General features: G+C 41.4%; 1 protein-coding gene across 2 annotated transcripts; it reads left to right on the forward strand.

Annotated features, from left to right (window-relative positions):
- Positions 1–1,046: 1,046 nt before the first annotated feature.
- LOC135711654 (calcium homeostasis endoplasmic reticulum protein) lies at positions 1,047–14,259 on the forward strand. 2 transcript variants are annotated; one of them, XM_065234525.1, is made up of 10 exons: positions 1,047–1,233; positions 1,440–1,610; positions 1,675–1,982; positions 2,042–2,204; positions 2,671–2,743; positions 3,073–3,147; positions 12,225–12,316; positions 12,379–12,580; positions 12,646–13,042; positions 13,106–14,259. In XM_065234525.1, the coding sequence occupies exons 1-10, from the start codon at positions 1,209–1,211 to the stop codon at positions 14,174–14,176; spliced, it is 2,577 nt and encodes an 858-aa protein (XP_065090597.1). In that variant the 5' UTR covers positions 1,047–1,208; the 3' UTR covers positions 14,177–14,259. The 2 variants fall into 2 exon arrangements, with proteins under 2 accessions (XP_065090597.1, XP_065090598.1); XM_065234526.1 differs by having other exon boundaries at positions 12,240–12,316.
- Positions 14,260–18,268: the final 4,009 nt, after the last annotated feature.

Raw genomic sequence — 18,268 nt, forward strand, 5'->3', positions numbered from 1 at the left:
TTGGATGAACAAATCTCAAGAAAGGTTGAGTGATAGGAAATGTTATTCTAAACTGCTCGAATGATATGATCCATAGTATATTTTTTATTCGGTTGTGGCTTTCTTTTTCCCGGCGGAACCTTTTGGAAAATTACACTGAAACAAAATCCATTGGTAAAAATACTATATTGCTGGTTTAAAATAAATACCCTCACCAATAGATTTGTGCAGAAAACAATTGACCACTTTGTCAAGCAGTTTTGGCGTGACTTTCTACCAGCGATTTCACAAAACTGGACCAACTAATTTCTTTTTTTTTGTGAAACGCACAAATGTTGGCTACTTTTCTCGAGGTTCTAGAAGAAAAAATCTTAAAATAATGTTTCATTTCAAAGTTCGAGTGGTAGTAAACGTCATTTTATCTGCTCGAATGAAGTGGTTAATTTCATTTAATTTTACTATTATATCTATCAAAATTACTATCCTTTTTACGAAGCATAGTAGTTATGCCAGAATAATAGTAAATTTGTTAACATTCATACTCAGCTATACCAACAATCAATACGAAACTAACGATTTTAAATTGGCTCACCACTTTAGTAGCCTATTGGTCCCAAGCAAACGATTAACGTACCCTATTCTAGTTGAAATTCTATTACTACACTATGTTTGTTTTGATTCGCTATGAAAGTTTGACAGATAACATCAGGGGTGTGTGGATTCATGCAGAACATGCAGGGGTGAGTGAAATAGCTTGGGACTGCTTGGGACCGTTGTTCTGGTACTGAGTGAGCCAAAAATAATAATGATTTTCTTCGGGACCCAGTGGTCTTAGAGTTACCTCTATGGCTATACTGAATTCATAGTAGATTTAACGGTAATAAGCATGGTTATATTGAGAATAAGTTTAAAATAGTATTCCTAACTATGGTCCTTGTTTCAGTGAACGCGAGATGCACAGAAAGATTTCACCGCTTGAGTTCAGTGTAATCTGTGCTGAAGCTGCACTCGGCCGGTCTACCAGCACAGCAGAGCTTGTATATTTCTCATCTGTCAAAAAACTTCATTAATGGCGTCTCGCTGTCGGCTAAAATCGCGTTTTCCACTGGCAAACAACACACAATCGTAGTTTTTTACTATAAATAATCCGTAATAGTGCATACATTTGATGAATTTCTTTAATTGGTTTGTAGTGTTTTAGTTTTTCGTTCTCGTTTCGTTACTGGAAAATGGATATACCCGCTCCTCCGAATGGTAAGTTTGGTTTCGCGTAACATTTCACTTTTCGACATACACATGCCCTCCTCACGAATGATAGATATAAAGAAAAGGCGGCGATTTTTCGTGAGATAGTAGTGGATCAGGGAGCGGAGATTGCCGAGGGGGTGCTAGCTATTTGTCAATTCACATTTTTTTTTTTATTGATTTTCGACCCTGCGTTTGTTTTCCAACTTCACCAGATATCGAATTGAGAAATATCATCGACAAGCTCGCGGAATTCGTTGCCCGTAATGGTCCGGAATTTGAGTCGATGACCAAATCGAAACAGAAAGGAAATCTAAAGTTTGCCTTTCTTTACGGTGGAGAGTATTACAATTATTACCAGTACAAAGTAACTAGCAAGCAGTCAAGTAAGTGAAAGTTCATAAAAATCTGGGCTATAAATGATGGTAATCGATTTGTTGTTTTTCGTAGTGATGAAACAGGGAGGCCATCCTCTCCCACTGATGGGACAGCAAGTGAATCCGTTCGGCCAGCAGTCACAGAACCAACAACAACAACAACAACAACAGAATCAAAACAGCAATCAAATGCCACAAATTTGGTCCAATCCACCACCTCCCCAAGCTGCTCCACAGCAACAGCAGCAACAACAGGCGCCACCGCAACCGCCGGTGATTAGTGCCCAGATTGCAGCACAGATTGAAGCTATCAATACCCAGCAAATCGCTTTGCGCGAGCAGATTCGCCAGTCGGAACTGAACCTGACCGCTCAGCATGGGGTAACAGTACTGCTTGTAGTTTGCGATCTGGAACTTATGAGGATACGTTTTCGTTTTAGGTACTTTTACAGCAACAACAAGCGCAAATCGATGAGGCAGTAACACGGGCCCAGAATGATGCCCTAGTCAAGCAAGCGGATGATAGCAAAGTTTCGCTTAGTGACTTCGATGCTAAACTGCAGCCCATCATCGATTCATGCACCAAGGATAGCATCTCTAATGGTAAGTCGTGTTGAATCCTGTTCTGTATATTCATAATTGTTAGCAGCATTCATGAGTTAGATGCTTGCCATCCCTTTTTGAGATTGATTCCCACATTATGTTGTTCGCACTGAGCGAAAGGGGAGTGCAGTTAGTTCCTTCGCTTAAGATTAAAAATTGTATTCTTCCATTGCTACTTGCGCTGCACTCCCAGAAAGAAATGGAAAGTTTTGCATTTTTGCTCTTAATGTTCCAGTACTTAGTACAATTTAGACACTTCCGTTATCTACATATTTTTTTGCAATCATCAATTTCAACTATTTCTATTTGTGATAGTTCACTAGAAGTCACAGTTATCATTTTTTTTTTTGGGAATCGCTGCTCTGAATAATATTTACATTATTATCTAACTTTATATAATAATAACCATTACTAATTCCAAACAAATCTCAATCTACATATATTTTTTTGTTGATTACAATTTTAGGAAAAGGCTGGATTTTACAGCATTGTACCGATTCGGGAAAATGTCAAATTATTTCGCAGTATCTTTTGAGAAAGTAATTAGAAGCGTTCTAACGTTTTTCTTCTCTTCTTTAAAACTACATAAACACACGAACCTCTGTGTCTTTTGCGGTCAGGAAACTTGTACAGACTTGCGTGACATTAAAGCGACAACGATGAAGCAGCTTTACGTTTTGCAATTATGTAACTGAGTTGATAATCTTTAAAAAAAAAACATAAATTGCAGAACGGTAATGCTTCGCTGACAAACGTGACCGAAACCCATTAGATTTACTAGAGAGACAAATGTTAATTTTCCACCGCGGAAGAATGTTAGAACCGATATCCGAATTTTTGTGTTTTTCGATCTTGTTTCTTCCTATAGGGCACTTATTGCCGGAGTTATATTCGCGCAGAAATTACATCTTATATACTTAGTGAACGATGTAATTCACCACTGGTAAGTCGTTTCTTCAGTCTGCCTATTGTTATTACGCAGACAAAAAGACGTAATTATTCACGCATTCAATTGGAATAGTTCATCATCACTAGCCGTGATGCGATTTTGAAGGAAAAGTTATTCCAAGAATTACGTCTGTTTGTCTGTAGTTATTAGGTTCAGTCTAAATTCGACGGCGAGAAGTACAACATTATGTGTAGTTCTCGGCGTTTAGATATTTTCTAGAAATATAATTAATCAATTAATTAGAGTATTAATAGAGGTAAATTCGTTACTGTTTAATCCTAAACAAGAGGTTGGATTGTTTCATTGTTACAAATATGATAAATGGCGGCACTTGATTCCCACACCGGCATAGCGTGGAAAATTGCAGGTGCTATGATTTGCTAGTAGACAGCCAGAGAGGCGGGATCTGATAAATTAGCGGATACAAACACCTAACTAAGCTTGAACACTAAACTAACGTCTTTTCTATATGCGAGCGAAACAGGAGTTTCTTATCGAATACCATTCCAAGGCACGTAACTTCTGCAGACCACTCAACCCTTGTGCCGTCCATGACTACTGTGCAAGAAGGTGCCGGTATCAGTTTGCGCGATTGCCTATGCAGGAACATGGTAGTTTGGATTTTGGAAGGATTGATTTTGATTTTCCAAGTTTTTGCATAGTCAGCAAAGGTGTCAAGGCATCGTTGGAGCTTGTTTGTAATTTCGCGAGGCATTTTGTCCTTGACTGATATCGCGGTATCATCTGCGAACAGGAAGAACACGCAACCGACGCCGAGGGAATGAATGTCGGAAGTATACAAGCTGTAGAGCAAGGGGCCCAACAAACTGCCTTGCGGAATGCCTGCCGGGATGGAAAATTTGTCTGATAGACAACCATTCAACGATACCTTGAACGACCTTTGCTGAAGGTAGTTACGGGTAATTTTGACCAAATGCAACGGTAAATTGAAGTTACAAAGTTTGAATATAAGTCCGTCATGCCAGACATTGTCAAACGCCTTTTCGACGTCTAGCAAGGCCATGGCTGTGGACTGTGGAGCCCCTTCCTGAACCCAAACTGTTCCGGTAGGAGAATATTGTTTTCCTCCACAAGCAATCTATTGAGAATGAGTTTCTCAAACAATTTGCTCAGCGCTGAGAGGAGGCTGATCGGTCTGTAGCTTGACGGCAATGCTGGTCCTTTACGGTATATTTTTTGCTATCTTCCAGATGCTTGGAAAGTAGTGCAGCTGCAAGCATCTGTTGGCATGGCATGGCAGTTAAAACTGCAGACTTTCATGCTAAGCCTTTTTATGATTAGATTAAAACCGAGGGCTTTCATTCTCTTCGAATATTTAAGCGCTGAGCAAATCTGTTCTACCTTAATTCTATCTTCCGGAGGCACGGCACAAGAGGAGTAATCTACATTTTGAACGCATTGCGTCACCTGATTTTCGAGCGGACTTTGAATAGTTGAGCCAAGCAAATGCGATGCAGCAATATGATTGCCAATCGCATTTGCTTTCTCTTGTGGGGTAATGAACCGATCGTCATCATTTCCGACTCTGAGAGGTGAAACGGGTTTGGGATGAATTTTCAGCACCTTGGCTACCTTCCAGAATGGACGGGAGTGGTCATCCAGATTCTTAACAACACGCCTGGTGGAGTCCTTTCAGTGCCCGGTCGATGTCCTCTACGGTTTCAGGCGGCGGATTTTCATCGATATTTTTGTCAACCACATGCCCAAACTGCACCCACCGGAGAGATGAATGTCGGTTCATCCGGGAATTTCACTGTTAGCCCATACTGCGAGTGGTCGAAGAGCAGACGTCCGTTCTGATTCCGCTGATAGTTCCGCCATGCTTCGTGACGGGCATTTAAATCACCCCCAATGACGAATCGTGAGCTCGTGCGAGTGATGGTGGTCAGGTCATTCTTGAATTGGATGTCTAATCCATTACTGGCAGCACACTGACAAAGGCAGTTTACGACCATGAACCGGACGTTTCCAGTTGGTGATTCCACCTCCACACTAAGGGCCTCGATGATAGAAGTACGGATATGGGGCAGCGTGCAGAACTTGACTCCTTTCTTGATGATGATCGCAACACCACCCCTGGAGTCAACAATCAAGCCGGATAATGTGGTGATCAGGTAACCAAAAGCTGTCACCGGATCTGAGATGGGTCGATACTTTGCTTGCGGAGGAAGTCAGCAAGCTTGAGCTTTTTTGCTCTTACAGAGCAAGTGTTCCATGTGACGACAGTTATCGATTTAGACGCCATACTGAATAATAAACTTACCGAGCACTTGGATCTGTTCGGGCTTGCTGCGGCACTAACGAAGAGCGCTAGTCATGTCGACGAAAATCTTCAGCTCATCCGTAGAGAAGAGATCGGGATTGACGATTTGTTCTGATGGTTGTATCCAGAATCCAGGGGGGATGGGGAGCTTTGTCCAGCAGAACCACCAGACGTTTCTTGACGAGGGCTGGATTGCACCCGCAGATTTGCTTGACCGTGTTGCGTAGCACGAAGAGGCGGGAAGTCCTCCACTCTGAATGCCGGCGTATTTCGTCCTGGTTGGTTTCTTGTGGACGCCTGCTTTCGGATCCGCTTGAAATCTTCGCGTTTGGGGCACTGTTTGTCGGACCCTTGATGAGCGCCACCACAGTTGGCGCATTTGGTATTTTCCGACTCGTCGACATCACACTCGGAGCCACAGTGCGGCTTGATGTAGCAGTGTCGGGTGCCGTGCCCGAAATTTAGGCAAGGCTGATGCTACAATGATGGAATTGATGGAGCGGATGGCCTTCAACGCATTGAGCGTCACCGTTCCCTTCTGGAAATGCACCAGGAAAAGGCAATTTGGATACTTCGTGACGTTCTCGTCCCTCCTTGTCATCCGAAAGATGGCAGTTGGGGCCAGCTTGTAGCGGTCCTTGATTTCCGCTTCGATTAACTTCGGGTCAAAGCTCGGTAAACCTCGGATGAACACTTAGAAGGGCTTCTCGCCTGGGATATCGTGAGTGAAGAATTCCGCCTTTAACTGCTTCAGGTAAGATGTGGCCAGCTCGTAGTCCGCTTTCGTGCGGAGCATCACCTTTGTTCCGATTCTACTGAGCTTGAACTCAGCTTTAATGACCATTGATGCGAAACTCGCGATGAGCGTGTTAAGGGGTGCATTTTTCACTGTCAACGGTGGTAGCTTGACGTTTGCCGCACTTGGGCTGGCATTTTCGGTTTCATCAGCGATACCGAAATCGCCGATATCGCTGACGTTTGTCGCGGTAACATCGTCGCGACCAATCGTGCCATCGGACTGGCCTCGGTTCTTCTTCATCTTTTTACTGCGCTTTTCCGTCACAGCTGGTTGGGTATTCCCTGGGAGGAAGAAGCAGATAGCAATAGATTGTCAAAACGTCTTATGTGGTTTTTTCTATGTTGTAGCATGAAATTCAAAGTAAAATTGTGATTTTACCGTTTCTTCTGAATTTTCAACGTTATGATACGCTGACTACATTAAAAATAGTATTGCAAAATGTATTGTATTGTTAACTGTTTAATTAAAATAATAATCTGTCGAACTTCATCTTCGATTTTCTCAAAATGGTGGTCTATTTGAAAAGTGACGTGAGATTTCCACCCCCCGAGTATCTAGACAGAAAACCTTAGTTTCACGTACCCACTTACAAATTGTAGGGGGCACAACTTTTTTCACATCAGAAAACATGTTTTTGTTTCACTTCATGTGGACGTCGAAAGCAGGCCAAGAATAAATTTTGAGTGAGACGTATTACAGATGTTGCATTATTTTCCTTATATCTTGGAATTTAATCGATTTGATGAAATCAAAATTCATTATTTGGTATGGTCTGGTTAATTCCTCGGGGGCATCTGGGACATGCCCGGAACTGACCAATGTGATCCACGGGGCTCGAAATGCCTACAATTGAAATGGTTATCATATTTTGAAGTAATTGGTTTTGTCACATGATAGGTTTTATTTCTTACCGGTCAAATTTAGTATCATGGCTCACATTCCCCGAAACATGTTCCTGCCACATTTCCAGCACCAGTTGACCGATTCTGAATCTGTTCAATAATGCTCTATGGATGAGGCTATGGGATCATGATACTTTTCATTTTGTTGCTTGCAATTTGCATTAGATACGAGCTCCAAAAATCCATGTTTATCGGAAACAGTTGACCGATTCTAAATTTGATCAACAGCATTCAATGTGACCATAATACTTTTTGTTAGCTAGTTATTTCGTTTATTCGGTTATGTGGTTGCTGACCAACACCACTTAGTTCGCGAATTCCGCGATTTTCGGGTCTTGTTCCGTCCATATCTCCGGGACCAGTTGTTCGATTGAAAATCTATTAATTAACACCCGCATTAAAAATAACCATAAGAAGCGCCCAACCTCCAATTCGGGTTATCATCCCATCTTTATGTGGTATGGTCGTACCATCTATGATATCGTTAGTGTATGGTACATGTTTATTAGGGCATTCGATAGAATCATGGTACCTTTCATTTGATGGCTGTTGTGTTCAATTCGGTAAAGTGGTTGCCGAGAAATTCGTTTAAGAAAAATGTGTTACGCGCTCTCACACGCACATATACAGACAGACATTTTCCAATCCCGTCATGTTTAGTCGATTGCATAACTATGAGAAAAAATATCAATGTTTTTTACAAAAACAAAACTTAAAAATGTTTAAAATTAGTTGATCAAAAATAAGACCAATTGTAAATTTACTCCACCATTATTCGATCTGACAGAACCAGAGGACTAGAATTTTCGCTAAGAGAAGAGGTGACAATAGGGGGGCGAAAATGAACCACTTTTCTGTCAAACGTGAACCAGCTCCTGATTGGCCGATTTCATGTGCGTAAAATAGAGATAGAGATAGATAAAGATAGAGATAGAGATAGAAATAAAAGAGGAAGAAGCCAATTGTCACCTCTTCCTCTTAGAATTTTCGGGGTAACTTGACATTATACTGGAGCTGTCAAATAGCTCCCGGGGTGGAGATTTCTCGCGTCACTTTTCAAATAGATCAATGTAACATATTCACCATTTTGAGAAAACCTAAGTTGAAGTTCGACAGATTATTATTTTAACCGTTTAAAAACAATACAATTTGCAATACTATTTTTAATGCAGTCAGTGTATAATAACGTTGAAAATTCAAAAGAAACGGTAAAATTACAATTTTACTTTGAATTTCATGCTACAAAATAGAAAAAACCACATAGGACGTTTTGACAAGTCGAGGTGTACATCGGACATGTTACATTGGACGATTTTCCTCAATGACATAATCTATGAGTGTTACATTGGACGTTTTGTCTACATGATACTAGATTCCCTTTCACAGATTTCAGAGTATAGTACCTAACTTTAGATTGGCCCCGCCTTTGGAAAATGAGCACCAATCATGTTAGGCAGTCCGAATGACCGAAGTAACAATCATGTACCCATCATTTCAAATTGTACATTGGACAATTTTTGATCAATGATTATCTTAAATAAATGAAAGTAAATTTGGATGGATGTTTTTGTATCACATACAATGATAGAAGTGCAATAGTTTGTATCGCTTAACTCGATTTGTTTACATTTGTTACATTGGTCTATTTGAAAAGTGACGCGAGATTTCATTCTTCTAATGTTGGAGAGCTGCCGCTCCAACGGTGTTAAGTCTCTCTCTCTATCTCTCTCTCTCTATCTCTCTCTCTATCTCTCTCTCTCTCTTTGTTTCTCCAACAGTGTACTTTCTCTATAACTGTAGCGTTGTAGGATAGCTACTGTGTTACCTGACTTATAACGAATATACGTTGTATACGAGTACCCCGAATACAACGTATGACTCGTCTAATTTTGCATAGCATTTGCAATGTAAAATTAGACGAACTATACGTTGTCCAAGACCAACAATTGAAATAGCCTTAACTCCATTTTGTAAACAAACCTTGTAAGGTTATTTTCTTGCGAACCGAAACCTTCATTCGCAAACCTAAACCACAAACGGGTAGAGGAAAATTTCCCCTACCTGTTAATTATGTTGGTTTGCTTTTGCGGACTTCGGTTCGCGAGAAAATGGCCTTACAAGTTTTTTTTACAAAATGGAGTTAGGGCCATTTCAATTGTTGGTCTTGATATCATTCGATTGAAGATGAACCAATACAACTATTAAATCGATTCTGTGAAAAAAAATTCTCGTGCCCATCATTTGAAGAGTTCCTTTCTCATTCGAAGCTCATTGTCACTGCCAATTGAGTCACCCACTATCATTTGATATACGACAGTGGAGTGTGAAAGAAACCCAGCAAAATGGTCCCGAACAGAAAATTCGACGTCGGATCAATGTATGGCTAATTTAAGGTCGATGTCGACCCAATTTCGTGTTGTTGTCGGGTCAATTTGGGGTTTATGTTGGGTCAATGTCGGGTCAACATCGGGTTGCGGTTTGATAGAAGTCAGGTTGGTGTCGGGTTGAGTTAGATTTTTCGCCGGAATGTCGACCAGAGCTAACCCCCTTGTGAAGAAAATTACACATCGATCTTAAAAAAGTCTCTTTAGGAACAGCATCAAAATTTGCATTTTCCTACGCTTTTGAATACCATACAGTCACTGCAACATATATTATACATATAAGCGTAAAAATATTCTGCACCCAGCCTAAAATATGCAGCCATTCTTGTAAATCTCTAAGCCACGTCTCTTCCGATTGAAAAGTGCTACTCCCGTCATAACACCGTGCACTACTCGATTGCGCTATACGCAAGTAGCACCAGAGCTGTCCAACTACTCTCTCCTAAATATGAAATCTCTCTCTCCTTATACCCTGGACAGACTATGGCTTATATCATGTAATATAGGCTGTCTTGCAATGAGCACTCATACATAGGATTTCCAGTGAAAACGGGGTATTAGCGTCATCAATCTTCTTTCTATCTACTCAGCGTGCGCGCAGCTAGCCACAGCAAAACACAATCTTTTTTGCATCGTAGATAGAGTCGTCCCCCTCGGGACGCGCTCCCTTATTTTAGAGTAGCACCAGTGTTTTTTGCACCACTCTGAGTTTTTAGTCGATCCCTGAGTGATTGTTTGAGATTGTTCAGTGTGCAGTGAGAAACCGTACTCTTCCGTTTGGTATTTTATTATGCCACTCGATTTTTTGACAAAACCTTGGTTAATGGTATCTTTCATTATTAATTTGTGTGCATTTTTAATGAATTCCTGGTGTCCCATTGAATAAAATAGCTGGAAACGAAAGTTTTCATAAATTACTTTACGCAAGATTTCAATACCGCCTTGTGTATTCTTGTTCAACTGTAAGAAAAGCATAGTAAAATCAAGGGGGGGGAGGTGGCTGTCAAATACGAACAATCGTCGCCTACCTCGCATGCCTCGCATAACTGGTTCCAAACGTAAACAAGCCATAAGAAACATACAGCGATTGTTTACGTTTGGAGCCAGTTTCATACAAGAATGATCAGTAGGCTGATTTGACAGCACGTCCCCCCCCCCCCAGAGTAAAATTGCTCGGCTGCCAATGACAGTTCGTGACAGCAGCCGTCTGGCTGCATTTGACGTTTCATTTTTCTCTCTTCGCGACTCTCCCTCAGGGTATTCCCATCGATGGTAAGAACAGCAAGTTTGTTGACAACAATATTCAAATACAAAAAAAAAATCGAATTGATTCAGATTCCTGGAACTTGGCTGCTATTTATTGAAACGCAAGCTGCTTTTCTTTTTTATAGAGCAAACATTCAGAGCTAAATGCGGCATGTTTGACGCCCATGTTACGTTCTTTATTCATTTTCAAACAATTCCGGAGAACTTTGAGATTTGGGCGTAATTGCTATTATAAACAAACACGTCAATCGCCGATTTCTCGCGAATAAAAGAACAATCTTGCAAACAAACTATACAAAATGGTAGAGGAACTATTCATCTACCTGTTTGTGTTATTAGTTTTTTTAGATTGAGCTTTAATTCGCGAAAAATCAGCAAATTTCCAAAACACAACGGGCACCACAAGGAATAACCCTTTCGCGGCACACGGCACTATTTCAGATGAAATTATGTATTTATTATCACAGCCAACGATGCCAGATATACAGACTTTTGTACACGATAAAGGTGGACACTATCTTTTTTGAACCCTTGTAACTTTAATTGTAATAACGATTTTTCTAATCTCATTCGATATAAAAATAGTTACAAATATTAACTAGTTATTGCATTAATTATAGCTTCACGAAATAATTCATTTGATATTTTTTGGATACAATTAAAAAAGGGTGACCACTTTTGTCGTGTACAGAAGACTGTATATATGGCATCGTTGATCACAGCACAACTCAACAAAAACACGACTTTTTTTCACGAACCTTCTTCTTGATGGAGCCCATCAGCGCCCGCACAGTGGAAACGGACACGGAATCAGCGCATTTCTTCCATTTTGCCCGCATCTGCTGGATGTCTTTGACTGTCCCGCCGCTACGTCGAAGTCGTTGCTTTGAAATTGCCCAGTATTTTTTGATTGGTCGAATTTCCCGGCAATTCGGAGGATTCACTAGCTTGGGGATAAAATCGATCTTGTTGGCAGCATACCACTCCATTGCCCCTATGCTTTTTCAAAAATGTCAAGTCGATTTGTTTCACTTTGGACGCATTGTCCACTGGAAAAATTAATCGCTTATTTGATTTCTTTTTTCTAGAATAAAGAGCATGTGTTTATGTAATATTTCAAAAGAACATATAAAATATATGGCGTTAAGCAATAAAACTTCAAAATTGTCGAAAAGTCACAAAGGACAGTTATGCGTCCACCGGATGAAACAAACGAAAAAAAATACCACAGTAGCACAAACTTGAGCAAAATATGGTTCTGATATTTAGAAAGGTCTTGAAAACCTCTTCCAGACAGTACTCACCCCTCATTGTGGTATTTTGAATAGTCTGTGCGCACTTGTGGCAAAATGAAACAATCCAACCTTCACGACTTACAACAATTCCAACAAAATACCGCTCCTTGGTCGTGTATAGTCTTCTCAAGATATACTTAGTAATAAACTTTCCAGCATCCGGAAGCGTACCGATGAGCTGAAAAAATGTTTGGAGAGTGCCGTCATACCCATGTTCTGCAACGCTCAAATCAGTAAGTACTAAAATCTGCTGTTCACATGGCGATCCTGGCTTATAATAAAATCCACCTTCTAGCGGCCCAAAGCGATGAACAGCGCGCAAAGCTGTCCAAGCTGCTATCCCTGTGGGAATCGAAGGGGAATTTTTTCGATGCCTGTGTAATATCAAAACTCAAATCGCCTCCGTCGTCGCTCCAGGAGTACCAGAACTCATTGCTCACTCAATACGCTGCTATCGTTGCACAGATCACGCAGTCTACAAAAGTGACCTTCGATAAGTATGTATCCTAAATAGCATTTTGTTTTGCAGTGGTAACAGTAACCGTATTTTTGTGTCCACCAGTTATCAACAACAGCACCAGGCATTCGTCCAGCATGCCACACAGCAGTTGGCATTGTTGGAAAAACAGAAACAACAGATCGAGCAACAGGCTCTGAAAGCTGCTCTTGTTGCACAGCAGCAGAAAAGTGCAGCACCTCTGCCACTACTGCCGGAGCTATCCGGCGGTGCAAATAACGGTCTTGGTCAGGTAAACTCCATTCTTAACGCTAGTCGTGGAAATAATGACCGAAATGTGTCCATTCCATCATTGTTGGAGCAGAACATCAATTTCACGTTGCTGTCAGGTGCCCTCCAGAACTTGCAGAACATTAACAGTCAGACTCAGAACAGTAGAGACAACGATAGCAGAAACAGCAGTCTCGGAGCAGATGATCGTGATCGGCGTGGAAACTATGCGGTAACTTGTTTTCTAGTTGAAACTCCAACGCTCTTAACTGACTATTGTATTATTCTTTCGTAGCAATCCAACAATTCAGGGGACGGCAACAACAATAATGGTGATTACACGCAGCCACCGCCCAACTTTCCAATTCCGGATATGTCCCGACCTCCACCTGGTATGCACGACTATCCGTACAGTTCGCGAGACAACGAAGATTCGGATGACAGACGAAATGATGAATACGATGATCAACCAGTTGATGACGATGATCATCGAGGCGAGGACGAACAGGATCAAGAAGCGGAACCAGAGTTCAAAGAGGATCAACGACCGCAAAGTCCGCAGCAACCGTCAATTCCCTATTTTGAACTGCCTGCCGGGTTAATGGTTCCTTTGATTCGCCTCGAAGACTTCAGCTACCATCCGCTGGATCCCGAGGACATACGATTACCTCCGCCGGCACCTCAGAACGAACGTTTGTCGTCGGCAGTGGAGGCTTTCTATGCACCCCCTAGCCATGAGAGGCCTCGTGATGGCGAAGGATGGGAGAAGCTAGCCTTGTATGAGTACTTCAAAGTTAAAAACGCCTCCCGCAAGCAAAAGGAAGAAGAACTTGAGGCAGGAGTACGAGAACGTTCGAGATCTCCAACACCGATCGATCCAGAACTGCTTAAGGCATCCAAAAAACAAAAGAAACGGGTCTATCGTTCGAAGAGCCGTAGTCGATCAAAGTCCCGATCCAGAGACCGATCACGGTCTCGCTCGCCCGTTCGATATAGGAACAGATCACGTTCCAGATCCAGATCCAGGTCCAGATCGCCTCGACGGGTACCACGTAATAGAAGCCGTTCACCACCTCGCAGAGACCGAGATCGTTCTCGAGATAAACGGTCACCGACTCCACCGAGCTTCGGTGGAAGTGGCTTCGGCAGTAAAAATGTGCAGGCTTTCCCGGATGATAAAGTGCAAAAGATGACCGGGCTAGGTGGAATAGGGGCTTTACAGGCCGCAGGAGGCGAAATATGGGGTGGCAACGATCGAGAAGGTCTAGGATCGTACGGAGCAAGGAATGATCCGTACGAGAGTTTTCGCAAAAACAAAGGCGCAGCATTTATAACACGCATGAAAGCTAGGGCCGACGATAGGTAAGGCCGCTAAATGTGGCATCACGAAAACTTTTTCGTGATATTTAAGTGTGTCAATCTTATAAGTGAGACAAACGAGGACATCCTTAATAAAAAATAATATATTTAAATTACACGATCACGAGGTTTATCATTGTTGTATCACAATTTCGCTAAGTTAGCACCACATGCCTCGATGGAAAAGATCAGCTACACGGCGAATGAGAACGACCCAAATTTGAGTTTATTTCACTCATCGCCAAAAGTGCAGGAACTAAGCGATGAGTAAATTTGCCTTATGGTTTCCTGTGGAAACCTCAAAAATCGGCCGGAAAATGAGGAAAAATGAAGAAAATTTTACTCAGTCTAGGAGTAGTGCCAATAGATTGAGTGAATCCAATCTTTATTTTTCTCATATCCGCGATGTTTTTCCTGGGAAAACCTGGAAAACATGAGGTAAACTTACTCATCGCTGAGTTCCTGCACTTTACTTAATTTATGAATTAACTAAACTAAAATTTGGGTCGTTCTCATTCGCCGTGTGAGGCTGATGGATGTTTCCAACGCATCAGGATGAGTAGTATCAAGACAAATAAAAGGTACTGCAGCTTCACATGCAGAGAATTCTGGTTAAGCAAGTTTATATACCAATACAAGATCAAGCAGTCGAGTCTGTTTAATACGGAGTTGATTTGCGCTAATGGCTGATTATTCGTGTCCGTATTCCAAACCAACCCAGATTGAGTCAAATTACCAACATACAAAGCCTAATCATTATTGTCTAATTGAGACATCACAACGATTTAGGGGTCGTCCATTAATTATGTCACACATTTAGGGGGGAGGGGGGGTTTTGAAAACTGTGACGAGCCATACAAAAAAAATTAAGGTCCATACAAAAAATGTGACAAAGGGGGGAGGGGGGGTTGAAAATGGGCCAAATTTGCGTGACATAATTAATGGACCATCCCTTACTATGATTTTCAATGCAACCTGAGTCAGATTTGCGGTCCGAAGGTAAGTATGTACATATCGTCAGACTTATAGTGAATTCAATTATTATCGGAGTTGGAACCAGTTCCAACCCAGTGCAAAAACGAACTTTTTGTCAGTGCGAACCTCAACGTGAGCTAAGTTTTAAAAACAATGGGTACTTTTTCCTTACCGTGTAGACAATTTTGATTTCATATTAGTATACTTATAAATTTCATAGGCATGAGTTATGCATTTAACGGACAATATACAAGTATCGTAGTTGGTAGTACTGCCACGTTGGTACACACTACCGCCATCTGTTCAGCGCAGTGCCCACCACAGTGTACTCAACAGATGGCGGTAATGTTTTAGCGACGATGTTTTACAGTGAGAAATATTCAATGTGTTATGTCTGTTTGTCTGTGCTATTATATTTCCTAAGCGTTGATAGACGTGGAAACAAATCACGGAATCAATAATCTGATTGCTCTGGATTCTATTATTACTTTTTTTTTAAGTTTCATAAGCTAATTCATAAGCCAAACTTAAACTTATGATTTCCATAATAAATCCTTTTGTCGAAAATTCATAAGTGGTTCTTATGGAATTCTAACGTTCCTCTGCCTCAGTGTATCTGTTTGAGAGAAGTACTGATCGGGTGTAGACATTCAAATGGCTACGATCATTCCGAAATACCGTAGAAGAACTGTCGAATAGTAGCGACGAATGGATTCGCCACGTTTCGGTAAGCACCACGGTACCGTAGCTGGACTCTATGGCCGCCAGAAAAAAAGTCGTCGATCTTAGTGTGCGACCCACGAACGTTTTGGTACTTCGCCTACTGACCCGGCTTGAGATGCAGAAGATTGATGTTCGGTTAGTTGTCGGGTCGGGAAGTGGACTGTTTTCGACAGAATTGTACTTTCCTGACTGTAGAAGCTGGAAAACCCCTTCACCAGATCCTATCACGGCTGTTTGGCCGTAAACTGGACGGTCGCGAATATTGGCCCAGGGGCTCCCAAAGTGCAGTGTGTCGTGTGTTCCGGGAAACAATCTACGCGCAGAATTATCGACGCTGTATAACACACGTCAAAGTCGAACGCCGGGATCCTAAATTGAGCAATTACAGGACGCCAACGGAATGGCTGGAGGGCCATCCGGTCATAGGTAGCACTGCCATGACACGGCTCCGAACCGAAGAAATGACTGGTTTAACGACGAATGCAAGCAGCTAGTGGATGAGAAGATTGCAGCACAGACGAGTGGATACAGACAAGCGCGGAACATTTTTTTTTCTTTATTTAAGAGATTTTTAGCCATAGGCTAGTTCATCTCTATGCGCGGAACAGGCAAAACTCGGTGTATCGGAGGAAGAAGCGCGACAGGAAGATGGAATAAATGTATGCGAACGACACACGGAAGTTCTACAAGATGTTGATCAGCTCGCGAACATTGAATGGTCCATTTCCCGGAATGCAATTTTCCTGAATATATCAAGTCTAATATTTTTTTATAAAGAAGGTAACTCTATTTTTTTTCGAATATTTCAATAAAGATGGGAACATTTCCCTCTTTGATGGTTATTCCGAGAGTCGAAGTGACTTTTGTCACTAGTGAAGTGAGAAAAGTCACGTCGTGGTGACGTGACTCTCCATTTGATTTGCACAGAGAGTCACGTCACCACGACGTGACTTTTCTCACTTCACTAGTGACAAATGTCACTTCGACTCTCGGAATAACCCCCAAAGGGTAGTTTAATAAAGAAGAGATCATTCCTCTTTTGAATATTTTAACAAAGAAGGGAATATTTCCTTCTTTGAATATTTTGATTAACAAGAGAAACCTCTTTGAATATTATAATAAAAAACATAAATCTACAGGGACAGCCCCTATGGGGTTGTACGCAATTGTGACGTAGGACTACGTGGTCTTATATAATAAATCTTATTTGTTAACTGTAGCAGGAGTTTGGGTTATGTGTAGGAATAGACTTCTCTTACGTTTGTGAATTGCACAAGTATCAGTTCAGTACTTTGGGTAAATTTAAAGGTTTTCTTGCACTAATACTTCACTAATAAAAAAATAGCATAAACGAACAATAACCCGCATGATTGAACTACTCCACAAATGGTTTGGATGATTCCCCGAACACGTCGTTAAGCAAATTTACCATAATATTTTTATTAGGGTTATAACACAGACAAACAGACGTAACTATTTGAAAAAGTTTTTCTTGAAAACATAGTATCTCAAAACATAGGACCTCAGTAACGACATCTCTAGGGCTTCTCGCGGAAAACAAGCTTGCTCGCTAACTCGCAAACAATATTGCATAAAAGTTTTATAGAGTGTATAGAAACGTCAAAGTGATCCGATGCCTGCGCTGCGGCGAGTAGTTCGTGGAACTGATAATATTCAAATCAACCGTTAAATGCGTGAACGAAGATACACAATGAAGATTTCGTCTGTTTGTCTGTGCTTATAATTTACCCCGAGTTCTGCACTAATACTTGTGCATTTCACAAACGTCAGAGAAGTCTACATGAACGTGAGCGGGGTTCTCTCTGTTTACACTCTTTAGTATGACGCATTTGACATAGATTGCCCACAGCCGATGTGCGGTATAATAGGTGAGGAGAAAGGAAACTAGTGGTCTCTTTCGTTCTCGCGTCTTCTTATGCAGCAACAGACGTGACGTCACGTCTGCTGTTGCATAAGAACACCGTCAGAATGAAAGAGTCCACTAGTTTCCTTTCTCCTCACCTCTTTTACCGCACATCGGCCCACAGCGACTCACGAAGAGCTACTGACTCCGATCAATAGCGGTGCGGCTTCTTCTTCCTTTTATGGATGCTCATGTGGGCTGCAGCTTGCTGCCTGCAGGCAGCCTTTCGTTGTGTATTGGATAACACCACCAATTAAAACGCGGTGATTGAATAAACACCGTTTGGTGAGACTGGATGCAATTTAGCTTTGAAATCTGTGTTAGGGAAATGGCTTTTTGCAGGCAATCGGTGATAATTTAAAAAAAAGCAACCGTTGCAGATGGTAAAGTCTTAAATTTAGCAAATGCGCAGAAATATTTCTGATCGATTGGTGATAAAATTATTGAAATTGTTCCAGGAACAGCTAAGTTATTCAC

The sequence above is a fragment of the Ochlerotatus camptorhynchus genome, unplaced genomic scaffold, assembly GCF_037179485.1.
Source record: "Ochlerotatus camptorhynchus isolate MF236.1 unplaced genomic scaffold, CSIRO-AGI_Acam_v1.1 ptg000434l, whole genome shotgun sequence".
Taxonomy (NCBI): Eukaryota; Metazoa; Arthropoda; class Insecta; order Diptera; family Culicidae; genus Ochlerotatus; species Ochlerotatus camptorhynchus.